This window comes from Callorhinchus milii, unplaced genomic scaffold (assembly GCF_018977255.1).
Source record: "Callorhinchus milii isolate IMCB2004 unplaced genomic scaffold, IMCB_Cmil_1.0 Scaffold6, whole genome shotgun sequence".
Classification (NCBI taxonomy): domain Eukaryota; kingdom Metazoa; phylum Chordata; class Chondrichthyes; order Chimaeriformes; family Callorhinchidae; genus Callorhinchus; species Callorhinchus milii.
This window is the reverse complement of record NW_024704747.1, coordinates 26,117,826-26,145,188: the sequence shown is the minus strand read 5'-3', so window position 1 is coordinate 26,145,188 and position 27,363 is coordinate 26,117,826. Positions and strand designations below refer to the sequence as shown.

The window sequence follows — 27,363 nt, the reverse complement described above, 5'->3', positions numbered from 1 at the left end:
TGACTTTCCTTCTTTAAAGGAGGTAAGCGGGAGTCTCCTTGAAGTTGGACTGGCTGCAAGGTGATATGTTACGTCGAGCCTACCCATTACGGCTTTGGTCTGTTTACAAGAGTCGATTAGGAAGAATCCCTGCCCTTGATGTCTCCAAGTCCCGTCAAACAACCAAGATGGCTTGTCTGTCATCAGCATTGCCCTGGTGGTCTGTGGACATGTCTGGATCAGGAACCAGACTACTGAGACTGCTGCAGAGTTGATTCGACATGTTACCAAACAAGTCAACAACCACAAGTCACCTAACTGCCAGCCCAGCTTCAAAGAGACCCGGCTTACCTCCCTCCACAAAAGACACCCACTGTGCAAACAACGATATAGTGCATAGTGTATAGGAGTACTGAGAGGAAAAAGATCATATGAAGCCTGTTTTCAACAAACTATTTTTCTCTATAAAAGCACCTTTTAGTTTCTATTGTATTGACTATCCACCATATTTATTGTCAGCTATACTTGGCCTAGACCCTTAATTTAAATCATGATATAGGATTTCAGTCACAGTAGTGCATTCATTTGAATCATAACGATATCTCAGAGATGTTAAGTTGGTTAGTGTGGGCATTAGGAAACATATTTAAAAATAATTAATTTATACTTCCTGGAGAACATAAAATCATTCCAGTTTGGATGCTTTCGTGCAGAGCCAATATATATATATATATATACCCAACAGCAAAAGCTAAGGAATTTCCTAAGAAACAGCTACAATGCTGTACTTACAATCTTACTATTGATATGGCATTCCACGGGGTACAAATAATGGTCTTAACTCGTTTGGGCAATGGGTGTGGGGTGTGGGGAGGAGTACCGCCCGTCCGCCCTCGCGAAACCTCTCACGTATAACGCTCCCATCGGTCGCTGCAGTCGAATGATAACAACCCTTTGCCTTTGATTAGAGCGCCTTCGCGCTTCTTCGAGGCGTCTCGAAGCGCTTCACAGGATACCACCGCCCAAGTGCGGTGAGCGTAGGCTTTGCGACCGGTTGCGCCCAGCGACGCCTCCAGGAGAGTGAGATGCTCACAGTCTGCGCCGCCGCTGCTGCCGCCGCCGCCGCCGCTGCCTAGGAAACGGGGACACAGGCCGGGCCCGGCTTCCCGCTCAGTCAGGCCGCTCATCCCGTACAGACTGATGTACTCGCCGGTGTGTACGTGAAGCGATCACTCTCTCTCTCTCTCTCTCTCACACACACACACCCTCTTTCTCGTCAGTCGAGCCGAACCCACAACAGCAACCGAGAGCGTCGCCATGTTAACGTGTAAACGCCCGCGAACACACCCACCTCCGGGGCCCTGTGCCCGCCGCCCGATTCGGTGCTGATGTTTTGATACCGGGGCCGCCGGCCGCGACAATCATTATCTATCTCTCTCTCTCACTCACTCACTCACTCACCCCTCCCCCGAGGCCGCGGCTCTCGCCCTTTCACGTTGTTTACAAATTTACCACCAGGGCGACTTCTCACCGAGGGCCAATCGCACGGGATCCTGGCCCACAACTCGCGAGATCTCGCCAGGCTCGGCTCGGCTCGGCTCCGCCTCCTTCCTCTCCCTCTCTCTCGCCACTCCACTCCACTCCCGACCTCTGCGTCATCACATCACGTGGTGCTGCTCCCCCCCCACCCTCTCTCGGGCACTCACGTCCTCTGCGTCATCACATCACGTGGTGCTGCTCCCCCCCCCCCACCCCCACACTCACCCTCTCGCGGGCACTCACGTCCTCTGCGTCATCACATCACGTGGTGCCAGCCAGCCAGCCCCCTCTTCCCCCCCCCTCCCCCGGGACACCCCGTACCGCGGGACCAGTGCGCATGCGCGCGCCGCTCCCGGCCGTGTGTTGTTTGGTAGAAGTCTCTTTGCGATTCGTGGACTTTTTTTTCCCTCTCTTCTCTGTTGTGGGTAAAACTACGCGACTGTAATACATATATATAGATTTTTTTTTGAAAAAAAACCTGGTACTTTGGCTCTTCTAACTGTTGTGCCTCGATGTCAGCGCTGATGCCGTCCCTGTCCTGACTGACATCGAGTCGCAGTAACTTCCTGCAGCAGCTGAAAGTCAAGGCAATAGGAGTAATGGGTCCATGAATCAGGTGAACGAACCCCCACTCCCCACCCACGGAAGGGATTTCTTTTTAAAAGTTAAGCTGTTTTTTTTTCTTTCCCCTCTCCCCTTCCCCAATGAGTAGATGACTTGTGGTGGAATATATGGGGTGTACATCAAGGGAAGAGATTAGTTTTGGGGAGGGGGAATGTCATGTAGTTAAATGGATATAAATGGAAAGTGATTAAAAATGAGGCCTTGATTAAGCTGTGTTATTCCCCCCCCCCCCCTAGTTGGACGAAGCTTCCTGATTTATATTCTGGGTGGAAACAATGTTCTTGGGTGAAATAAATCTCTCCAGTTGTGCTTCTGTTCAGGACCCTTGTAGGAACCGTGTGCCATTGTTTTGGAGAGCTTATTGCTTGAAGCAGCTCTGCGTGGAGGGGAAGGAAGGAAGGAAGTAAGTAAGTAAAACAAAGGCAAATGTTAAAAAGGTTTTGAAGCCAGGAGTTTTGACGTTAGTTGGGTTTCAATGAACTGATTTGATCATACCAAAAGTCTTGTAGTTTCTGACTACAATCGCCAGCTACTGAGGTTAATGCAGAAGTCACAACAACTCGAATTTAATTGTCTCACCCTGGAGGCCAAAATGACAGTTTTTTTTCTAGGATTTACTGTAACAATAATCAAGAGGTTGGTAATGTATTTTTTTTTCCAACACAAAATTGTGGGAGTTGCTGCAACTATAATTTTACTGTGACTGCACTATTAGAAATGCTTCTGTTTCACGCAATGCTTTGTAACATAAAACGAAATCGATTAAAACTTAAATTGTAACCTGTGTGTGACCTTGTGTCTCAATGCAGGACCTCAGTGACCGAAGAGGCACTAAATGAAAAAATTGTTGGATTTTTAACAAATGCAGCACAAAATTACAATTGTTCTATTAAAACCATGCTGTGCCAGAGCGGTAAGCTGTATGTTTATGGAAACACATATTACACCTCCCACTCCCAAATGCTATCTTAATAATTTAACAAAATCATATTATATTCCTGATTTTGTTCTGTTTCATAAGTATTGGCTTGCAAATGAACAAAATCTGCCTTTTGAACAACAACTGGAGTACACTAGGTTAACTTATGCTGACTAGATTTTTTATATGTGAACAAATTGTTTCTAAAGGTAATAGAATTTTGTCTGGTGTGCATTTAGCTATCTATACTGTTAACGAACACTGTTAACTTTGTTCCGTCATGTTCAAAAATTCATTAAACTCAAAAGTGAATCATGTGAAGAAATGAATTAATTGTGTCTGCTAAACCTTAATTTTTTTTACCTACATGCAGCATTGGTGGATTTTTTTCTTCTGATTTTTGTTGAATAATAGATGATTTTTTAAAAATTGTATTGAAAGCACTATCGACGGTACCTCTTAAGGTTAGGATTGACCAGCCATCTGGAAGTTGGCCATTTTTGTGTAGTCAGAATAGATTCAGTAGAAATAGATTTTTAATCAACACAAATGTGTTTGTTTTAGAGTGCTGAACATAGCAAAAAGGGAGAGGGACGGGAGAGAGGGAATATAAGCGGGGTCGTCTTGGAGTTTGAACTGGCTCCAAGGTGACGTGCTTAGTAATAGAATGTAGGAATTGAATCAACCCTCTGTGGCAGTCTCGGTAGCCTGATTCATAAGCTAAGTGGGTCCACAGTTCTTCAGAGCACCGCTGATAACAGATCAGCCAACCTAGCTCATTGGTAGGACTTGGAGGACCTTCACTTCCAGGCACTGCATGACTTGGGAGCAAAAAAGGAATTTCATACTGACCAAAAAATGAACTGTATTTGGCAATAAAAGTATTTTGATTGACTAATATCACCTTTCATATTCTGTTGATCCCACAACTTGCCCACAAAAAAAGTTGGATTTATCAAAAGATTGCCATTAGCATCCACAAGACTGGACATATAGCTGCCATACCTGCAGTAGCACTGTGACTCAGTTGCACTTCCTGCAGCCAGTTCACATCTCTAATTTCATGGTTCAGTCACACCGATGAATACTAATTGCATTTATATCATGCCACTCATCATTCAAGCACAATAGTCCCCAAATAGTAACTTGCTCTCCCAAATCATTCTTCCTAATATTTCAGAAATAGAGAATAAAGACAAAAAGAAATAATTTCTGATACACTGATTAAGAATTGTGTCCACAACAGTGGAAATTTAATGCCATTTAATAGACATACCATCTTTGTTTGGTAAGCTACTGGGAAATACTTTAGTTGAGAATTGACATTCAGATTTCCAATAAATTTTCTGATATGTCATTAGTTTTACTACATCCAATACTGGAGTACCAACACATAGCACACCAGAACGGGGAGATCCACATATGACCCCCTAATCTGCTGAGTTCTTGGTCTCAGTTGTGCTGATGTATGTGGCTAAGCAAATCCAATAGAAGGAGATGGTGAAAGGAAGAAAGGTATCAACTCCAGAGTTCTCTTGCACAGCTCCTAGTGGTCAAATGAGTATAGTACTGCCAGAGGTCAAGGAGCAGAACATCATAATTTCTGCTTATGTGAGGAAAGATAAATACTGTACTTGTTTTATTTAGACCAACACCCCAGCTTGTTTTCATACTATAGTGATATGTACCTGATTGCTTTTTGATTCCCATTTGCAAATAGGCAACACAGATTTTGTTTTTTAAAAAAAGACACATTTCAATATATAAGAACAGGAACCTTATTGAAGGAAATTATTGTAAAAACAACTTGAAGGAAAGCTGGCAGCTGCTATATTTTTGACACTGAATTTGGCCTAACTTCTCTGCTGAAGGCGCCTCCACGTTTAGAATATATAAATCTCAAAATACTGCAGTATTTTTATTTCAATTGAATACATATTGGATTTTTATAGTTGTCAGAGAGCTAACTTGCCAAACTGTTTGTATTAAATCAGAATAACTGATTGTTTTTAACGAGGAATAAGGTATTAGTTCTCTTTTCTTGGCTTCCTGTAGTTCATAATATGCAGTATTTCCCCAAATATAATAGACAAATATTTTCATTATACTTGTTGGGGCTAATAGCAGACACTCTTGTCCATTTCATAAAATATTCAGTTGAACCTGCTGTCAACAACAAAATTACATTTGTAAAGTGCCTTTCACGTCAGGAGAACGTCCCAAGGTACTGAACAGTCAAGGATCAAGACCCGAGCATGGGGTTGCAGGGTTGAGGTCGAGCATGAGAGAAGGCAGAGAGGTAGGAGGGTGGCTGAAGGCATGGTCGAAAAGGAGGGTCTTGAGTTGTGCCTTGAAGGAAGCAAGGAAGGGAGCAAGGTGAAGGGATTGTCGGTTGGAGGCTGACCTTGTCACACTCACCCGATTGGGGAGGCCGACGAGGGAGTTTCCGTAGTCGAGAGCCTTGAGGTGACGAATGCGTGTATGAGGGTTTCGGCAGCCTGAGGGGTGAGGCAGTGGCAGAGTGAAGCCAAATAACTGAAGAAATATATGCAGAAGTTAAATTTTTCGCTGAACAAGAAGATTCCCTGCCCTCAGTAACTGGTCTGCCCTTTCACGTCCTACTGATGGGCCAGGCTGGCTGTGCTGTCATCAACAGTGCCTTGGAAGTACTGCAGACTCGCCTGGCCGTGACTGCTACAGAGGACCGGCTCGATTCCGAAATTCCTTTGCCAAACATGTCACCTTGGAGCCAGTTCAACTCCAAGGAGACCCGGCTTACCCCCCTCCCCCCCCTCCTTGAGGGATAGTCACTAGTCGGTTGTTTGATAAACAACAAGTGCAGGTTTGAGCTCTCACCAGGGGATTTGTAGGTACTCGGAGCTCCCTGCAAGCTTCAGGTAGACAACACAGTTCAGCAGGCAATGTGTGAGAGCATTACCAGCTTCTTCTTGCCTGTAGACAGGGGGAAGAGGAGGAGGAGTCTGCACAGGGGAGGAGGGGTCTGTACAGGGGAGGAGGAGGAGGGGTCTGTACAGGGGAGGAGGAGGGGTCTGTACAGGGGAGGAGGAGGAGTCTACAGGGCAGGAGTCTACAGGGCAGGAGTCTGTACAGGGGCGGGGTCTGTACAGGGGAGGAGGGGTCTGTACAGGGGGAGGGGTCTGTGTACAGGGGGGCGGGGTCTGTGTACAGGGAGGCGGGGTCTGTGTACAGGGAGGCGGGGTTCTGTGTACAGGGGAGGGGGTCTGTGTACAGGGGGAGGGGGTCTGTCTGTACAGGGGGAGGGGTCTGTGTACAGGGGGAGGGGTCTGTGTACAGGGGGAGGGGTCTGTACAGGGGGAGGAGTCTGTGTACAGGGGAGGCGGGGTCTGTACAGGGGAGGCGGGGTCTGTACAGGGGAGGCGGGGTCTGTACAGGGGAGGCGGGGTCTGTACAGGGGAGGCGGGGTCTGTACAGGGGAGGCGGGGTCTGTGCACAGGGGAGGCGGGGTCTGTGCACAGGGGAGGCGGGGTCTGTGCACAGGGGAGGCGGGGTCTGTGCACAGGGGAGGCGGGGTCTGTGCACAGGGGGCGGGGTCTGTGCACAGGGGGCGGGGTCTGTGCACAGGGGGCGGGGTCTGTGCACAGGGGGCGGGGTCTGTGCACAGGGAGGCGGGGTCTGCACAGGGGGAGGAGTTGGCGCCGCCGCTCGAGCCGTTTCTATAGTGAGCGCACATGCTTATTTTGGTCACGTGGCCGGCGGGCGGGCGGGCGGACCGGCCCTGAGGTGAATGTCGAGGCGGCTGCTCGCGCCTCCTGTCGCCGGGTCCGTCCGCGGCTGAGATGCTTCGCCGCCGTTTATTAACGTTGAAACGCTGAAGTGCGGGTCGCCATGAGGGTACCGGACTGAGGAGGGGGGGAGTGTGTGTGTGTGTGTGTGAGAGAGAGAGAGAAAAAGGCGAGAGCGCGGAGGGAGGGCCCGCAGGCGGGTGGGCGGGTGTGACAAGGTCGGCGGCCTGAGCACCCGGAGGGAGGGAGGGAGGGAGGGAGGCCGGTGCTGAGCTGAGCTCCGGTGCCCGGAGGTGCCACGGGTTATCATGACCGGCTTAGCCGCCGCGTCCTTCTTCTCCAACGCCTGCAGTTTCGGCGGTTGCGGCCTCACCTTTAACACTCTGGCGGAGCTGATCGAACACATCGAAGACAGCCACATAGGTAGGTGGGTGGTGGGTGGGTGCCGGCACGCGAGCTGTCACTCACGTTGGAGCCGGGCCGGGCCTAGGAGCCGCTTACCTGTCCTCGCTCTCGGCCCTCCTCGTGACCGACTCGGTCGCCTCTGGATGCAGTCGGTGTCTGTGTGTGTGTGTGTCTGTCTGTCTGTGTCTGTGTGTGTCTGTGTGTGTTGGTGTGTGTCTGTGTGTGTTGGTGTGTGTCTGTGTGTGTGTGTGTCTGCCTGTGTGTCTGTCTGTGTGTGTGTCTGTGTGTGTGTCTGTGTGTGTTGGTGTGTGTGTGTGTCTGCCTGTGTGTGTGTTGGTGTGTGTCTGTGTGTGTGTCTGTGTGTGTTGGTGTGTGTGTGTCTGTCTGTCTGTGTGTGTATCTGTCTGTGTGTGTTGGTGTGTGTGTGTCTGCCTGTGTGTCTGTCTGTGTGTGTGTATCTGTCTGTGTGTGTTGGTGTGTGTCTGTGTGTGTGTTTGACTGCCTGGCCCCGGGCTGCGGACCCCAGGCATGTGTTCTGTCCTTATCGCTGCCGGGATCTCGGTGCTCATCTTATTTCCCAGCTGCAGCGTGGGGAAGGCGTGGAAGGGGGGAAACGGCGATGCTCCTGCTTCAGGGGAGGGGGCTCGTTGCTCTTCGGTACCACCTCTACCTTGTTGCACCCACCCGTTCCCTTCTTCCATCGCCTTTTATTTTTATTCCTATCTCCTCTCCTAACTACCCCTCCCTCCCTCCCCCCCACACCCCAGTGCCATTGCTGCTTCTAATGAGTACGTTGCGCTGCACATCACTGGTGGAATGGGAGTTGTCTTGATAACGGGTGAGAAGAGTTACCGGAAGTAAAGTGGTTGCAACTGCAGAAGTAGTTGTATCTCATCATTAGGTGTGAGCCTGGCTCGGTTGGTAGCACTCCAGCAGCCACTTGAGTCAGAAGGTGGTGGGTTCAAGTTGGCACTTTGACTTTACAGCTGGAGGGAGCACTGCTTTATCACAGCTGCCAATCTTCAGACGAATGTTGAGGCATTAGGAATGGCATTATTCAAAAACAGAAGGGAGTTCCTCCCTCGTCCTGGCCAACGATCTGTCAGATAAGCAAAAGTTGATCGTTCACTTGCTTCGTGGCTGTTTGTGGGACATTGCTGTGTGACATTGCTGATGTTGGTAAAATCCCAACCAAAAGTAATACAGTTGCAGGTTGCGTTCCTTCACGAAAACCCGATTGAGATTGTGGCAAGTGGGGTCAAATGTATCGCTGAAATGGTGCCCTTATCTTCAGATGTCAATGAAAGTAGACTCTAGAATTTGCTTTATTTTATTACTGTAGCTCCCAGACTCGAGGCTTTGCTTTAGAGGATAAAAAATTCAGAGGGAGCCATTTCTTCTTCTTCTTCTTATTATTATTATTATTTCCATTCAGAATATTCTTCTAGGTATTGAGGGGGATGGTCTCATCAAAATATTGCAGGAAAGAATATTTGTTATTGAGATCTCCTGTTTTCTTCTGTTCATAGGCTGCTTCAATGCTGAACTTTGGGGAGATTTGCTGGTTGTGTGTCTTGGAATTGACACTTCACACAACCTAGGAGCTGATCTGAATTTATCTGAATCTGAGATAAATCTGAGTGGAGCACCTCCTGTATGTTCCTGTCTAGTTGCTTGTATTGTGCCTTTCTGGGATTGGCATTTCCAGGCTCGTCGAAACTCACGATCCTGTTACATTCAATGGAATGCTGCGGGGGAAATTTCAGTTCCTTCCCATGACCTACATCACAATTTAAAATCCACCAGTATTGTGGAAAATTGTGGATTCCTTGCTGTATGTAAAGTGTACTTCTGTACCTATAATTTGCTTCATCTGTATATGTAGGAGCAGCACTGTCGAACTTGTCAGTATAATACTACAAATTGTAAGAGACTTATTGTACAGAAATAACTTTTAGCATTTTTCTAGTATCTTTTTGTTGTAACATCTCAAGTGCTTTGTGAAATTTAGTGGCTATTTTTGTAACCAAATAGCAACCATATTGTACACAAAAGGCCCCATTAGGAGCTTTGTTGGGTTGTTTTCTGAATTGAAAGAATCACTAAAATGCTTATTTGCAGCTCTTTTCAACCATAGGAACAAACTTACTGTGATACTGTCACAAGTGCATACAAAATGATGCAACCTAAAACTATTATTGTACTAACTAGTGTTCAAGAGAGCAACATACTATAATCATGGTTAATGTAAAATACTATTGTATTTTGGGAAACAGGCTAGGAACATGGGTGTGTGTTCCATGTAAATACACATGTATATGAAAATAGATCATCTTGTGGGGTCCGCTGGTGTCAGTTAGAATAAACTAAATGTGCAGCAGAATGTGAGGATGTATACAAAATGGCAAAAACAGATTGGGTTATAGGGGATTACAGAAGTGCAAGTGTTAAAAAATAAAATTAGGTTTGAGTAGAAGTGCTTGAGTAAGGTGCTACTCTCAAATCTTTTAAGGTGAAGTTTGAGGAAGGAAAACGGAGCACTTCAATTTGAACCGGTTTGACATTTATAATTAGAAAATCAAGAGGAAATTTCAATCCTGGTTCGTAAGGAAGCTCTCTCTTTTTGTTATTGAACGTGATTTATTCTTACGTTCATCTGTTTATACATGGATCTAATGCACAAGTGGCACCAAATCCTATTCTGTTTGAGTACTGTCGTGGCAAAGAACATCTTGCTGGAGTATGCCTGATAAAACTATATGGTTGTGGTGCTGATGGTTTACACATTGCTATAGGCTGGATGAATTACTTTAGCCTTGCTTTTTGCGTGTGAGAGTTAGTCAAGTGAGTGGCTTGTTATTATTAATAATAAAACAACACAGACTTTCATTTAATACAGATTAATAGAGTTTTGTACATGGTTGCACATACACAGAGCTGAATGCAATTTAGAGGTGGGAAGTAGAAACACTTTCCCATTCCTAATTGCTTTACCATCATAACCAATTTGAAATTGGTTCCAGTGTTAAAAATAGACAAAAGCTTCTCAGAATCCTTCATGCAGATTTAACAGCACTCAGTACTTTTTACATGGTTGAACAAATTAGGAAAAATATTAATTATTTCTTGGTTCCATGGTCCTGGTTATTATTACTTATATTATTATATATTATATTGTAACTAATTCAACTGGTACAAAGCTTTCTTCTTGCTCTAGTTCCCTTCTCGATCTGGGGTTGTTTAGAGGGATTTTTATGTGTTCACTTCCTTGATATGTAACTACATAGGCTTTCTGCTACCTCTGCTATTTATGAATTAAGGATGAAACTCACAAGAAAGCCTTAAATGCTAGGCAGTCTTGCATAGTCCTGTAATTGAACTGTGAAAAGTTAATTTAAATTGAGTTTATAGAAAAAGACCACCTTCTACTGCACCACTTAAGCCTTTCAAGAGCAGTTGCAAATAAAAATGTAGCTTTAGGGAAAAAGTTCTGTTAGTGACATGTAAAGTTTATTTTAGAAATCATAGCCAGAAGGCTTCATCAGATCTTCAGTGGGAATTTTGTGCTTGTGTTGGGTAGTAGGGCCTGTTTTGTCTCAAAAGGGGTTAGGGAAGTGATGCAGGTGCAAAGGCCTTAAAAGACTATGCCTACATTTCTTTGTTGTATGTTGTCAATTTACTATTTCTACATAGAGCTGAACTGCCAGCATTTGCCTACAAATACAATCACTACACCTTTTGAGCTATTTCGATAATAAAACTACTCCATTTACACTTCCAAAAAGTGCTTTAATGAAAACTTCAAACATTCCTTATCTACCCCCAGCCCCACACTCCACAAATTTGAATTGGACCAAAGTTTGTTCTATACATGTTGTGTGACAATACTTGTAATGTATGGTCATCTGAAGCAGATTGGCACAGTTTTGAAAAGTGCAGGTCCTGTTCATTAATCAACAGTTTGTTGGAATGTACTCCTGTGGTGTTGGGTGGATGGTTTTGCTTGATGCAGCTCATATCAGTGTACTGATTTGGCTTTTGGATGACATATTGGGAGGTTGGGAAGAGTATCCAAGGGAGACCCTTCTTTGGGAGGTCGTTTTAATAAGTCATGGGATCCGTCCTAATCAAGCACAGGTAGAGATTGGTTCAACATCATCTTTTTTGACACACGTGTTCAGAATGGATGGCTGCCTGAAAGGAAGGATAACTTGTAGCTTGAATGTTGATCTTTAAAGTCATTTTGATTATAAAATCTTGACACTATCTTCTATATTTGAGCCAATTTTTTTTCTGTATTTCAAAATACACATTATTAAATGCCATGTCACTTAGAATTGGACAAAGCTTGAATAAAACTTGGTTATGGCTAAAATGGCATGACTGTATGTACTAATGAGGAACCTGGTTAGTTGATTGGCGGATTGCTTTTCTGTGGGTAATAATCCCTTCAAATTAATATAATAATAATTTGGTCACTCAGTCCACGACTATTTGTGAGGCACTCTTGGCAACTGGCTGCCACGTTTAGCCCACAAAATACAATTAATTCACTTTACAGTATATTCTGTGAAGTGCTTTGAGAAGTCTTGAAGACATGATAAGGCACTATATCAAATGAAAGGATTATTATGGTTTAACTAGGTTTTCTCCATTTCCCTGTATTTCATGGTTGAGCATTTTTGATTTTAGTTAGGATTCAGCTTGTGAGTTCTGTATTTTGCTGTCTTGGCCATGTAAAAAAGACTGCACCAAGTGCCCACAAATCATGTTAATAGTAATTATCTTGACACAGCTGGCATGATAATGGTGATATTCTCTGCACCATGTTTGGTAGAAGATTATCTGCCTAATGCATAAATGTGTTTCGTGGTTGGCTTTTGTGCAGCAGCTGCCAAAATAAATATATGAAGAAAAGTCCAAATGAGCTTTCTCTCCTCATGTCACTACCTTGTTAACTGCATATTGCACAGCAGCAACCTTCTGAATGAGCCACAGTTCCAAATGAGTCATAAAATATTCCATTACCAAAGTAAATGCTTGGCAGAATTTAAACATAAGTAGTTTAGAATTTGTGCACAGAAAGTCTTTTAAGCATGCTAGCCATTTGTACATAAGTATAAGGTCATCTTAATAATTCCAGCTTCAATCTGTGTGCTGGACCTATTCCTAATGCTTCCAGTAGGATTACTCGTGGAATATTTAGAAGCTATTTTTATTGCCAGCAGATGGAGCCCACTGACAATTGCCTTGGTTTGAATACAGTTGTTTGCAGCTATTTACCTCTTTTTAATTAATGTTCAGTTCACTTTAGGAACAATTGTAGGAAGTATTTTGCAACAAAAAAAAAGAGCTCCACGAGGGAAATGGAAGAGAATTTATACAATCATGATATACTGGCAAGACAAATCGTAACATCAGAAATGTAACGAAGTGGTATTGGAAAATTGCCTTGCATGACATGTATAACTCCCAAATTAGCAGGCAGATTGGAGCAATTGAACTCGCTGCCTGCAGCAGCCATGCTACGCTGCATGTGGCCTATTCAGAATGGCTTTGCAAAATTTTAATATCTGATAATGTGCTAAATCGGCCACGCAGTTTGATGATGTGCTTTGTGTGTCCAGGTATATGTAAAGCCATCGTTTTTGCGGTTTTGCGTGTCACTGGTAGGTATGATGTTTTGGGCATTGTTCATTGCAATATGGTTTAAGAATAGTGAATTCCTTGTGGGGGAGGTAAGATTTTTGTGGGTCCTTTTGGAGCTTAGCAACGGAATGTTGAGTCAACTTTCTGCGCTGCCGAAACCCTCACTCACGCACTCGTCACATCAAGACTCGATTACGGGAACTCCCTCCTCATCGGCCTTCCCAACTCTTCCCTTCACAAGCTGTAGATCATCCAAAACTCTGCAGCTCGTGTACTCTCACGCACCAGGCTCCGCGACCCCATCACTCCCACCCTCGCCCGACTCCACTGGCTCCCCATCCCCCAGAGGATCGAGTTCAAGATCCTTGTCCTCGCCTTCAAGGCCATCCATGGCCTTGCCCCTTCCTACCTCTCTGACCTGCTGACTCCCTACCAACCTGCCCGCTCCCTCCATTCATCGGGCTCCGGCCTGCTCCATGTCTCCCTCCCTATCATCGGTGGCCGGGCTTTCAGCCTCTCTGCCCCACACTGTGGAACTCTATCCCATGGTCCCTTTGCCTCGTTTCCTCCCTTGCCTCCTTCAAGGCTGGTCTCAAGACCCTTCTCTTCGACCTTGACTTTGGTCTCCCTCCCACGTCTCTGCCTTCCCTCACCCCTGCACCACCGCCCCCCCATTCTCGGGCCCCGACACCTGACTGTTCAGCGCTTTGGGACATCCTCCCGATGTGAAAGGCGCTCTATGAATGTAATTTTTGTTGTTGTTGGTCTGGATAGTCTGATTCCTGAACCAATGCATCAGGGCACTGCGGATAACAGAGCAGCTAGCCTGGTTCATTGGCAGACTTGGGGGCAGGGAATATTCCAAAGTCCTGACGGGTAGGATGGTTGAATCTAGACAACAAGCCTGTAGGATGCAGGACAGCGCGCTCAATGGCAAGCTATGTGGTTTCAGATAGTGAAACACCAGCGCATACAAGCCTCGGCTCTTGCCATCCTGTGCCTGATGCACTTTGGAACGGAGCAGGGACAGGAAACTAGCTGCCAAAGGAGTTATGTAAAATCTATATTCTGTATAATGAACGATGTAAGTAGGTGACTACTGTCCCCGTGGTTCTTGTGTTTCTGAATCACAGTAATAATGCCAGTCATCATCTCGGATAGATGCGTCTCAACGTATAGAAGAAAAACTACAAATGAAAGTTACCTTCTGAATAAAGTGTCAGACCTGAGGGCTTTCCCACTGAAGCGAACAAGTTTTGATTTTCGATTAAAGAGATATTGCCTTCTCTGGAGTTAGTGTGGTAAAAGCTGTCTATTCGAAAAGCTTCTTTCTGGTCCCTATAGTATTCTTCTTAATACAGAGAAGTTGGGAAATGTCAGACTTTTCTTCTAGTTGCATTTAGCATTGATTTGACCTTTGCTGTAGCTTTGTTTACCTTCTAACATATTCTTTGTAGGGTAAACTGCATTTCTCTGAATTATTTTGAGTGGTTTCTGAAGTTTTCAGAATTAGAGATTAGGTGCCGCTCCAGCGACTTAATGATCTTTCTTCTTCCACATTCCCACGCCTCATGAAAGTGTATCACTAGTTGTAAACTAATGTCACAACATTAATAAATTGCATAGAATAATAATTTGGTCACTCGATCCACGACTGTTTGTGGACACTAGTGTGCGCAATTGGCTACTGCGTTTCGCTCACAAAGTATATAGTTACTACACTTTACAATTGTAAGATTGTATTTGTGATGCTTACTCATAAGGTTTTTAATATACTTTTATATTTTTAGAACATAACCAAACGCTTATAATCTTTTTAGTATAGCATTTATTAGTTACGGGGGCATGAACAAGGTTGTGTGTTTTTAATAACTAATTTAGGGCCCCTGAGAGGTTACATATGCCAATTAGCAGTAGCAAAGGTAAAGATATATTGCAACTGAAGGTTGTTGAAGATGTTCTCCATAACAAATTCATGTTCCATAACAATCATGTTTTAATTAAGTGTTGTGTTAACGATGAGGTAGTTGAAGAGGTTTTCCCACAACAAATTCATGTTTGGGTTAAAGATGTTTTTTATAACACTTCAAGTTTTATAGTTTTATAACAATTCTTGCTTTCGTATAACAGTTGGTGGTTTTAATTGGTGTTTATTGAAAATGTTCTTCTATACAAATCTGCACGTATAATAACAGTTTGGCAGATTATATTTTATTATTATGACTAAGAAACAGGGAGATGACAGAATCCTCCAAAAAAGCTGTCCGTAACTCTCTCTCTGCAAAGCACCCTACTCAAGGTCTCTAGCAGCCTGCGAAGGGTGGGGGCTATCTCTGACAAGGGGATATGGAGTTAAACATCCATAAAAGAAAGGTATAACTTTGGAATAGTTGGAATCATCGTAGGAGGAACAGTCATGAACAGCTGGTGGTCAGCGACTTCCTCCATGAAATCGGGTAATATTGGTTATGTTGACTCTTACTGCTTTAATGGAACTTAATATAATAATTGTATGTATTAAAGCATTAAGATTTGAATTGTAAATGATAATTAAAGCTTTGTAATTCACACCACCTGTATTGGGTAAAGTCTCTTTCTGGTGAACCTTACACAGTTTGTTCTGTGAAGCGCTTTGAGACGTCTCAAAAGACATTCTAAGATGCTATATCAAATACAAGGATTATTATTATATTAAGCCTTTCATGTCCCAGGGCAATGTATCTGATCTACCAACAATACCACTTGAAGACCTTTCTCCGACTGTGCTTGCGGGCACCTCCGTCCTCCCCCTAACTTGGCATTAGGCTCCATCACTGTTAAGCACTCTGACATGCTACCTACCCTGCATGAAGGGCACTATATAAATGAAGATATTGTTGCTTTATGGCCCTGTACTTACTTAATTGTCAAGATCATCCAGATTAATAATCGAATTGCTTAGGATTTCTTATAAGATGTTTTGTAGCTGATTTTCAAAAATAATGAGTTTACATTTTTTTAATGAAATGTCTTAACTTTTCTAATAATTTACTTAGTTGTAATACATCTCTGTATGTTTTACTTGTTTGTTCTCCTATTTTTTTTAATATAGACTATTTAATTTCTTTGTGTGTCGAGGTGCTTACGAACCTATGAATGTAGCAGTTTAGGAATCTGCTTCTTTCTAGATTTGTGACAAATTACCCGTCTGTTGTGTCTGCTTTTCTGCTTTGACCTTGGTTGCCTGATCAGTTTAGTTGGCTAATAAAATTGGTCTTTGCTGTAAGTCCTATAACTGCAGAATGTCAATAGCGACTAATTACCGATTCTGGAATGCATCAGGACTGTGACATTGAATAATTCAGCTTCCAAAAATAGGTGCCTTATTTTGAAATGCACAAAAACACTAATCAGTAAGTACGGTTTCCGTTAAAAACAGAAGATGATTTTTATTTGCAGCTTAATGTGTTATACCTTAATTTTTTTTGAAGACTCCACTGAGCAGCATTGCTTTAGCTATAATGCAAACGAGTTAAAAATGCCACCATCATTTGACTTCATTTGTTCTGGTTGTGAATCAAGAATAAATGATGGTCTTAACCCAATGATGTAGACCTAAATTACTTTTGAACCTTGCATTTGTATTGTACACATTAAATTGAAACTCCTTGCTTTTTAAAGAAAAAAAATTAGGTCCAAGAGTCAGTGTCTTGGTAAACGTGTTTAGGTAGCTTCTGTTTTGAGAAAGTAAAGCTGTATATCATTTTTAGTATATATTTTGTCATGTTATGCATTTCTGAATGAACATAAAATTTATCATAAAAGTTGGTAACCTTGAAACTCTAAAATTGAAGCCATTGGAAGATTGTTGTTATAAGTAACTAAAATGTTGAATATTTCAAATCTCGTTGAGCTGTTCAAAATTACAAAGGAAAAATGAAATTTAAATTTTCTATTAAGGGTGGTTTCTTATCCGTTATGCAGAACTGAATTTTTTTTGTAGAGAAAACCCTTCATCTCACTGCCATTTTCTCACTCTGTTTGGCAATGGAATGTGGCAATTGAGCCCACCCTCCGTGGAGGTCTCAGGAATTTTGGTTCCTGAGCCATGCAGGTCTGCAGTTTTTCAGGGCACTGTTGATAATAGCACAGCCAGCCTGGCTCATTTGCAGGTCTTGGAAGGGCAGAGCAGTCACTTGAGACAAGGACTCTTTCCACTCAGCTCTCGATAACCCTGCAAGCTACAGCCCTAACAGGTAGGGTGGTCCTAGCTTGCCAGGCAGTGCTCTGAATGGCACGTGATGCAGTTTTAGTTGGTTAGACTCCAGCAGTATCCTAACACACACACTGGGGGGGTCCCCAAGCCTTAGCTCTTGCCAACCTGCACCTAATATTTTCCAGAATTAGGTACCAATGAGAGTGCATTCCATTCCAATAAAAATCTCTGCAATTTCCATGTGTAAGTGGGATGCATAGAACTCTGTGATGGGTTTCCACATGTGTCAGACCAAAAAAGTCCCTTTATCATTTTAAACACCTTGATACCTTGATTAGATCACCTTTCAACCTTCTGAACTCCAAGGAATATAAACCAACTTCATTCAACCCATCCATATAATTTAACCCCTTGGGCCCTAGTATCATTCTGGTAACCTAACTACAGCATTTTTAATAACTATGCAAGCTATTCTACAGATGGGTATTTTTTTGTTGGTCAAACCTAATTTAAAATGTTCAGCTCTGATGAGTTTTGATTTTCTGTATCTGCAAATGATACATTGATAAACCTTCACTCAGTTTTGCATTTTATTCATCCAATAAGCTATTTCATTATACCATATCTCTTATCAATCATGAATACATTTATTTTGTTTAGAAACCAGAGATTATGAATGGTTAGAATATTTTAACTTTATAAAATTTCACAAATTATGACTGGAGTTAGAAACCAGTTTGTAAATCCAGTCAGTGTTGCACTGTACAAATGGCTCAGTAAATGGCTTCTATAGCTTTTAGAATAAACATGTTTGTTAATGTACAGCACATTTGTCTTGCTGCATACAGCTTACTTCAGCAGTTATTTAAACTTGTCCTTTTTTTTCAGCTAATGCTGCAACTGAAGGCAACATCACCTTGTTAGAATATTAATGTTGTTTTTTTAGGTTTCAATTTAGAGGTAGTGGATTATACTGTGATGAATTGCTGAATGGTCTATTTCCTCACCCAATCTCTCACTAACCTTGTCTGACAGCTTCTGTATTGCTGTATCCAGTAATTTGTAGTACAATAATGGCTGAAGTGAGATGTCTCCCACTATTTTTAATAGGGATTAACACCCTCTGTAGGTGACACAATGCAATTACAAATATGAAATATCCTGAAGAGAAATGATTAACAGCTGCAGCTAGTTCATTACTTTCTTTACTGCTGTATATAAGAATGCAAAAAAGCCCTCCCAAGTATCTTTCCCATATCCCCATTTTAATTGCATGATATAATTCCATCTTAATGATTATAATAGCAGTAAATGTATTGTTCTGACTTTTTTTAAAATTTGTCTTGTCCATCCTTGGAGATCATTAATTGTCCAGGTTTAAAGTTTATTGGCATCATTATTTGCTGATTTCAAATGTTACTGTATCTGAGGTAGCAATGTGTGTGTAAAGCACCACTCTTTTGCAGGAACAGCTGTTACAGTTTCTCATTGTGCCTTCTACAGGGAAAGGGTATTTGCAGCTATCATGGGTACACCTAAAATGGAATGTAATAAAGCACACGCTAAAGTATTTGAATCTTTAAAACTATATGAATTTTATTGCACACGATGAGCGCTTTGATCTCTGTTCTCTACTTAAGCCTTTAATCATCAGTGTAATTGCTTGGGTGTCTGTTTCACTGTAAATCCTTTTTGTGATTTGCAACAAGGTTCGATACAGCCTCGTTTTTTAATTAAAAGGATTATTAGCTTTATGGTGGTTTTGTTATTACTTTTCGATGGTAAGTATTGCATTCAATCCCTCTCTCTAAATTCACCTTTTGTATTGTAAAGAAACATTGGTCATAATTGCCCATTAGTATTCCAATAGAATAAGATATAACATGTGTACTGCCAAGAAGCCTCAGCAAACTAAATCACAATGGAAGTGTGCAGATGTGCATGGCGTGTTAGATCCTGCATCACCTTTGCAAAATCTCACACCTATTGGAGTCCTGTAGCTCAGTGGTTAGAGCACTCGCCTTGCAAGTGAGAGACCTGGGTTCGATTCCCGGGAGGGTGAAACCTTCAGCAAGTTTCCTTACTTCACACATATGTCTAATAATAATCCCTCAAGAAGAAAAAAACAATAATACATTGGTCACTTCAATCTACGACTGTTCGTGAGACACTGCTGTGCACAATTGGCTGCAGTGTTTCGCCCACAAAATATACAGTCAATTCATTTTACAGTATATTCTGTGAAGCTCTTTGAGACGTCTAGAAGATGCTATATCAAATGCAAGGATTATTATTATGGACCTCTTAAAGTTCCTCTGAGGTTTTTCTTGGATATTACTTTCTGGAATTCTACAAACATTGTATTGGGAACTTTGAGGCTTTTCCAAAGGAGGAAAGGTTTAATGTATAGTCATTCACATCTGAGGAGGGTTTGAATATTGTTTTTTTTAATGTGTGCATGCCAATACATTCAGGTGAAGGTTTGCTTGCTTATTCAGGGTAAGAACTTTAAGGAACTGAGCTTTTTTTTAAAAAAAAGCATATGGTTAAAGGGTGATTATATGAACAAATCAAATATACTATTTGTAGTCGGTACTGAATGAATTGTGTCCGTAACCTGCTGTTGTACCTGGATAGTCTCATGCAGGCTGATGAGCATATCCTGCTATTCAGACAGATCAAGCCAAGTGCCTCTGATCGACTTGTCTTCCGGGTAAAGCTAGCAGCCTTTGGCCTTTTGTATCAAAATAAACTTAAAGAAGATCAAAGATGTTCAAAGAGAAAGAAACTCAAACTATCCTTGAGTAGCAATCATTTCGTAAATGTTCTGATGCCCATCTCTTAAAGCAAAGTGACACTGATTTGGGGGCAATTCCTGTATTCCTATATGCCTAGGTTAAATGTGATTTGAAGCAACCCTGCAATGACTCCTGTTTCCCCCCTCCTTCTTCAGCATTGAAGAGTGTTGCTACCTTACCAGTAGGGTGTGAACATAATATAACTCTTCATAGATGATTGGACCTCTGTCTGATTTCACGTGTTTACAGTTTACAGAGGATTACAGTTATGCCTTTAATTTGAAAACATTTCCTAGATTTTGAGATTTTCTGGTATTAAGAAAATCCACTCTGGTCATCCTATTCTGGAGGATTTAGACAGACCAGTTGTCGGGCTCCATCAGAAATGTGTATTGTTTAGAATTTAATTTATCTCAAGAAATTATAGTACCTAATTGTTTTCCACCAACTTGGTTTCTAAATTTAGATTTACACTGACTGCCCTTTGTCCTTGCATACATACTAAAGAAGTTAAATTACACCTGATTGCTTTTGCTGGTAAAACATTGAGTGACCCCATTGCTATATGGATACATCTATACTCCTGTGCATCTATACTCACGTCTCTAATTTTTTTTCTTTGTTTCTGGTCACCTACCTTTACCACACAAATCCTACTGATGCAGGTCTCTGCTTATGTAGCTCCTTGAATTTGCAAGTAAAGGTACAATAGTGACTTGTGGTGTCTTTGATTTTAATTTTCTTGTAGGGAAGCATTTGATTTTTTTCTTGCCACCTCGCATATGAATTTAAGCTGATCTTAGCATGAAGTGGATTGTTGAACTGTATCCCATCACTTGCTCAAGTTTTGAATAGACAATATTATGAATACATTTTTCTATAAGCCATATAGTTGAACTGCCTGGTAAGAAAATAAAATCTGTCTTATGGACCTCTCTTTGGCCAATGTCAAATGTTTCAATAGACCACCTGAAAGGCTACCCTTAGTATAGTCTTCACAATTTATACATTATGCTTTATCTGCTGGGGAAAATATTTTGTTTTGACTCCTTCCTCAAATATTTTTTTAAGAACAAATTATTGAATAGCCCACCCTTATTTTGTGGCCCGACTGTGGGATAGACTCAAATATGGAAAATAACTATGTAGTAAAAACAAATTGCCTTGTGTTCTTCCTCATTCTTTCCTTTAAATTTTGGTCCACATACATGGCTCCTGCCATGTTTTTCCTCTTCTTTATTCTCTGGTTTGGAGTGAATAGAGCTTGATAATTTTCCATCATTGTTCACACACGCTCTTCTCTGCAGCTGCCTCCATTAAAGAAGTGAGGGAGTCGAGATCTGGCCTTGTATACAGCATGGGAACTGGGATGATAACCTGGCACTCATGAGACTACAACAAGGGAGAACTCTTAAAAGGGACAGTGTCCTGAGTACCCCCATTGGATAATGGACCTGATTCAATTGTATTGGAGGATAAACTGCATGGAAAGAATGAGGAAGACTATATATTAAGGTAGGTAACTTTACTACTTCTCCTCATTCCTGCTGGCTGCACACAATTCAGTTCCATCCCCATTGACTGGAATTGTTTCAAAAGGACTGAGGATCTGTAGGAAATTGCTCCAAACCTTGGTAGATATTGAAACTCACACACATTGGTCTTCGCTTTGTGCAAATGGATATTTCTGTAACTTCAGAGTTCTAAAAATGGTCACAGTAGAAAGATGTAAGCACTGTCTTTGGGCCTGAGGCAAAGTGTGGGATTGGACAGGAGGATATTGCATGACATTGTTGATTGACGACTGTTATATTTTTGGTTTTCTTTCAATTTTCATAATTTAACATTTTCTCAGGGGTCTAATTCCATACAAAATAGGCATCGATTGCATCATTTATGTATTTTCACCCATCTTTTGTTGACAAGAGGTAGAAATCGAAAAGTAGAGGTATGGCCTCTACTGAAATTGTTTGCGTTACATATAATGTTCATAAATAATATTGAATATTAACCATCTTGTATTGTGGTGCCACGATGGAAGTAGCCATGACGTGTTTATACATCCTTGCCTTTGAGGATAAAGGAGAATCGCCTTTTTTTGAACTTTTGTAAATGTAGTGGAAATGTTTTTGGAAATTGGGGCAGGAAAGAGAGAAGCTTGTACACCTGACCTGTATATGTGGAGTCCTGTAGCTCAGTGGTTAGACCACTCGCTTTGCAAGTGAGAGTCCTGAGTTCAATTCCAGGCAGAGGGCGAAACCTTGGGCAAGTTTCCTTACTCCACACAGAGCCTAATAATAATCCCTCCAAAAACAAACAAAAAATAATAATAAATTGGTCATCATCAATCTACGACTGTTTGTGGGACATTGCTGTGCGCAATTGGCTGCCGCGTTCGCCCACAAATATACAGTCAATTCACTTTACAGTGTGTTCTGTGAAGCGCTTTGGGATGTCCTCCCGACGTGAAAAGCGCTATATCAAATGCAAGGATTATTATTATTATAGTGCTTGAATCTGGTACTGGAATCCTGCTTCATTCCCCTGCACTGATGTCCTTCACCTTAATGAGGACCAAAAGCAATGAATGAATGTGAGCACTTAGGTTTCAATGTTGGAAATAATATTTGCCCAAACACCAACATTGATGTTAAGATGTCAAAGTAGATGAATACTCGTTTCTGAAAGTTTAGCGAATAGCAGAGAAGTTTAAATCTAACCTAATGCCTCAAGTGGATTCTAGTGTACTTTACCCACTACAGTATTTCAGAAAACTGATGTGTTTCAAACATTTTATTCTGATGTGAATTTTGCTTAAATTCTGGTTGATTTCTTTTAGACAAAATTGGTTGTTTATTTACATATTGTACATTTTGTTCACAGAAACAGTAATTTATCCTGCTGCAATGGGTCTTCTTGCTTGTGAAATATGGTGTAGCATGTTTCGAAGATCAGGTATCTTATCACTGTGGAGCTTTTTTAAAATTTGAATTGTGAAATTTTAATTCTGTTTTGTTGGCGTTCACTGGCAAGGGGTGTTCAAACCATCAATTAAGTACTGAAGGCATGCATTCCAAACCCGAATAGACATATTGTTTTATATGGAATGCCTGAAACTTCAAGTTTGCTGAGAGCAACAGTATTTTGTATATGATGTTTGTTTATTTTTTTTTTATCCGCAAGCTAACAGCTATCAGTTTATAGAGGCAAATAAGTGACGGGTAGAAGCATTGTGAAAGACTGAGGTGGTCTGATTCACAAAGCATTCTGTGTGTATAATACTTTCAATGCTTCAAACGTGCAACTAGAACAAAGGCAGTAGTGGGTGTGCGAACCTATATAGTCCAAGCCATAGCATGTGTATGTAATAAATTAACTTCATTAGGGAATTTATTTGAAATGGTAGTCTTGCAGATCATGCCTAATAAAGTGGTTTTAAAGGCAAATTTAATTTTGTGACTCCATATCTTATGAACAGCAGACTTTATCAACATGAAATGAACCCTTTTTACTGTTTGCTTAACATACTTAAATGGTTTATATATAATATATTTTCAACTGTAAATTCAAAGCCATGATGCTTCAGCGGTGTTTTTTTTAGTACAGTGCTCATTGCTCTTGGTGAGAAGATTCAGTTAAAAATAGGTAGTAGAGCAGAAGAAAGACAGAGTTTCCAGGGCTTTAAAAAAATCACTCTAATTATTCACCAGTATCTTTCTGTCAAAGCTTCTACTGCATACTAGGACTCAGGACTAAAAGTGTCTCCAACTATTATACATAATTCGTCTGCTTAATTGGCAAGAACGAGGTGAGAAGCACGATAGGGGAAATCCATAGAGACTAATGGGGCACATATCAGTGACTTCATCAGTACACAAGTCCCTTAGGTGATTGAAGTCAGCAAATATTTCATCAAGAGAAATATCGAGGAGCTTCATCTGTAAAACCCAGTACGCATGATTATTGAGCAACTTATATCAAGAGTTTTACATAAACTATATATTTATAGAAAAGAGAATGAAATGATTGATGCTAATGCTATAAAATTATGCAGCTGAATGCTATACATGAAACATAGAATATTTGAAGATCAGGTCAATGAAACTAGTTCTGCTAGACATAGTTCCAGTATTAACATTAGCCTATCAGCTTTTAGGCAAGGATTTTTCTTATTAAACTGAATATTCTTTCAGCTTGCAGCAAATTTCTTGGTTTGTTAATACTTGCAGTCTATAAATATGAATCTTATGATGGGGATAATTTATAGATTTTTTAAAAAAGTAATGACATTTACTGAAGAAACTTACCACTTACGCAGAAAGAATGTGGTATTCCTGCTACAACTACAATTTGAACTTTGCCTGCTGTCATTGGCCGATTGTTTGGCTGGACTAATCATTGAAGAATAATGTTAGCCCAATAATGGCAATGAGTGGAAACATCCTTTCAGCTATTTGGCGACTTCCGGGTGATACTTGATTTCCCTTTTCAAGTCTTTACTATTTACATAATGATAATACTTGTATTTGATATAGTGATTTTCACGCCGTCTAGACGTCTCAAAGCCCTTCACAGAATATACTGTAAAGTGAATTAACTGTATATTTGTGGGCGAAATGCGGCAGACAAATTGCGCACAGCAGTGTCACACAAACAGTCGTGGATTGAAGTGACCAATTTATTATAGGAAGGTTAATATGCTTTTTGTCTTGTAAGTGACTAAATTCTAAACACAAATGTTTCTTCTTGGTGGGTGGTGCCAAATCTAAATTGCATTTTGTGTCAACATTTAATAAGCAATCCAGATTTTTAAAACAACGTTTTTTAACATTATCCTTGCATTTGATATAGCACCTTGCAAGTTGGGAGGAAGTATCCTAGAGCTTCATAAGATTTACTGAAAATTGATTATTTTGTGGCACACAGCAATGTCCCATAAAACAGCTATTAAGTGAATGACCAATTTCATTTGCAAGATTGTTGGCCAGGACCCTTAACGAGGGAGCCAATTTCAAGGAACATTTGGGACTTTAGGCTATTCAGTGCAAAGTACACATGGGGATATTTTGACTGACATCCTGTCAATATAATATGTGGTCCTTTTGTTCGGTTGAGGACTACTTTGATTGACAACAGACCACCCTTTGGAGTTTTAAGGGAACATTATGTACATGGGCTACTAAATTATATGCTTTAAGCTTCAGCATAAATGGTTAAGTATGTCTGTTACTAAGTAGAACTTGTATAAATGTCTGTTTCCAACTAAGAACAAGTTTTAAAAAAACTAATTTAACTAAAAAAAAGTGTCTTAAATACTCTTATTCATGCTTGCATTTAGGAAGTTTTGAATTAAGTATTGCATTTTGAAAAAAGGCTTGTTTGAATGGAGTATCATTTTCATATGCACAGAAATTAATTATCTTTTAAATGTTTCTTCCCCCCTCCTCCCCCAGTCACATGTTTTGGTGAAAGGGCTAGGTAGTCTATCTGGATATAGCTTGTTTGGTCAACCTATTCTGTTCAATGTCAGGAGAAATTTGTCTGTGAGATTTTTCTTTGATTTTCTCCAGACCAAGACTGGGGATATTGAGTGTCCATTTCAATGACCTGAGCTTTCAACCTAAATCGAGAGTTTAAAAATCCAACATGCGAGCTACGAGACTGCCTATGATGTTGGGACTAATTGCCCTTTCTGATGAATGAACAAATCTTTCATTCATTACAATAGTTAGCACCAGTTTAGGTTCGATGGACAATTGGCTTCATCCTATGTTGTAATTTCTATAATTATAGTTTTGCTCCTAGGAGTGAACAGAAAAAACAGTAACTCTTGTTGATTAACCTTTATGTTCAACGTAATGGAGTTGAAAAATCTTCCATTGATTACTTTGGAATTGCACTTTGGTAAATTATGCACTTGCAGAAAGTAGCTTGTTTTTAATTTGAATCAAATTTGTAAGCGAGGTAACAAATTTGGTTAAAGCAACTGGCTACAATGTAGGTCAAAGGAAATAAAATTACATGGAAGTGGATTTTCAATGTCTTCATTTATCAGTATAACTGTATTGTGTGGAGGTAAACTCCAGGTAAAATGATTTCATTATTTTCTGAACCGATGAGTCGATTCAAATCTTGAAATTGGCGTATTATTATGAGCTACTTGGTTGCCCAACAAAAACATTCTAGTTAATGAATTAATTGTTTTGTGGTATGTTCTTTTGACAGAAAGTGATCCCAAGGTTTTGGAAAGGCAAGAACAGCAGCAGCCATCATATATCGCATTAAGTTATATCAACAGGTATAAGTTTCAGATTTTATCATAAATTCGAATTTTTCAAGTGTATGTGGCCACAAGGGAAACATTTTAAAAATGGAAACTATTGAGAAACCTTTGTGAATATACTAAAAGTAGAACTGATGTATACCTTGTCATGCCTTGCTTGGGAGACAAAGTAGGTTAAAGAAAGTAAATGGAAGTGGATCTTCGAAGTAGAAACCTGTTCTAATGCCCCTTCCCTGGTATATGGTTGTGTTGCTCATAGTACGAAAAGTGTGGTACACCCAGCTTCTGGTGCTGACTGACTGGCCTTCCTATACTTAAAAAATGGTTGATTTGGGGTCACCAATCACTTCACTTCTTGCACATGCACACTCTGCACAGCAAGCATTGCTAACATCACTTCATGAGGGACATATACAGCAAGTGACAACCCCTTACACAGAAAACGATGACAGCATCTGAAGAGTTTTGCATAAAACCCATTATCTGAGCTATTGGACCCAGTGGACCATCTTATAATAATAACGATGATAAAAAAATCTTATCACATCTTTGAAAAGTCTAAAAGCACTTCACAGAAAATACTGTAAAATGAATTGACTGTATATTTTCTGGCAGAATAAGATTCTCCTTTATAGTATAGGAATATATTCCAATATTTATTGAAAAATTTCTTTTCGAAGAGCCGTCACTTTCAATCCAATGAACTTTAGTTTGTAAATTCAGCTGAGAATCAAGTGAGTGCTCCTCTGTGAGAAATCCAGATCCACTTAATATGTAAATTTGATCAGATATCTCGTCCCATAAGAAGAAGCTTCTTCTTGCATCGAAGAAGCCTTTCGCCTTAACCTGTGACTGGTGTGGGTACTTGGTGGAGGTTCGATGAGCTTTGCTCAGATACATCGCAGAGGACTCTGGTCTATTGGAAGGCTGCCTGCTCTATCCTCTGACTGGATAGGATGAAAAACTCTCCAATAGACCAGAAGCATCTACGAGGCCTCTGAGCATGCGCACCCCACCTCCACCAAGCACTCACACCAGTCAAAGCGCCCCCTTGTGTCCAAGGAGGACCTATGTCTAACTGGCCACTCTGGATAACTTGTCACTGAGCCCTTTTCCCTTGGGGAGGGGTACCTTGCCTTTTTTGCCCCACTTGCCACGTTGAGAAATATAGTTGAGAATCCAAATCTTAACTGTAGCAGGAATTTTGT

The 27,363-nt window shown here is 41.1% G+C and overlaps 2 protein-coding genes across 12 annotated transcripts in view; one reads left to right on the top strand and one right to left on the bottom strand.

Moving 5' to 3' along the window:
• Positions 1–1,595, bottom strand: part of atf2 (activating transcription factor 2) — a 33,072-nt gene extending 31,477 nt beyond the window's left edge. Inside the window, exon 1 of one of the 8 annotated variants that reach the window (XM_042336304.1) lies at positions 1,331–1,595. The gene's annotated coding sequence lies outside the window, so the exon portion shown is untranslated. Of the gene's footprint in view, positions 1–1,244 lie in introns of all 8 variants that reach the window. The other 7 variants (XM_007890032.2, XM_007890028.2, XM_007890029.2 and 4 more) reach the window with 7 other exon arrangements.
• Positions 1,596–2,382: 787 nt separating this feature from the next.
• The window catches only part of LOC103176470 (juxtaposed with another zinc finger protein 1), a 36,462-nt gene continuing 11,481 nt past the window's right edge, over positions 2,383–27,363 (top strand). Inside the window, exons 1-4 of one of the 4 annotated variants that reach the window (XM_007890035.2) lie at positions 2,383–2,545; positions 21,180–21,387; positions 22,756–22,827; positions 26,098–26,170. In XM_007890035.2, coding sequence (XP_007888226.1) covers positions 22,779–22,827; positions 26,098–26,170 — 122 coding nt within the window. In that variant the 5' untranslated portion in view covers positions 2,383–2,545; positions 21,180–21,387; positions 22,756–22,778. Of the gene's footprint in view, positions 2,550–7,106; positions 7,249–21,179; positions 21,388–22,755; positions 22,828–26,097; positions 26,171–27,363 lie in introns of those variants that run through there. The other 3 variants (XM_042336565.1, XM_007890036.2, XM_007890034.2) reach the window with 3 other exon arrangements.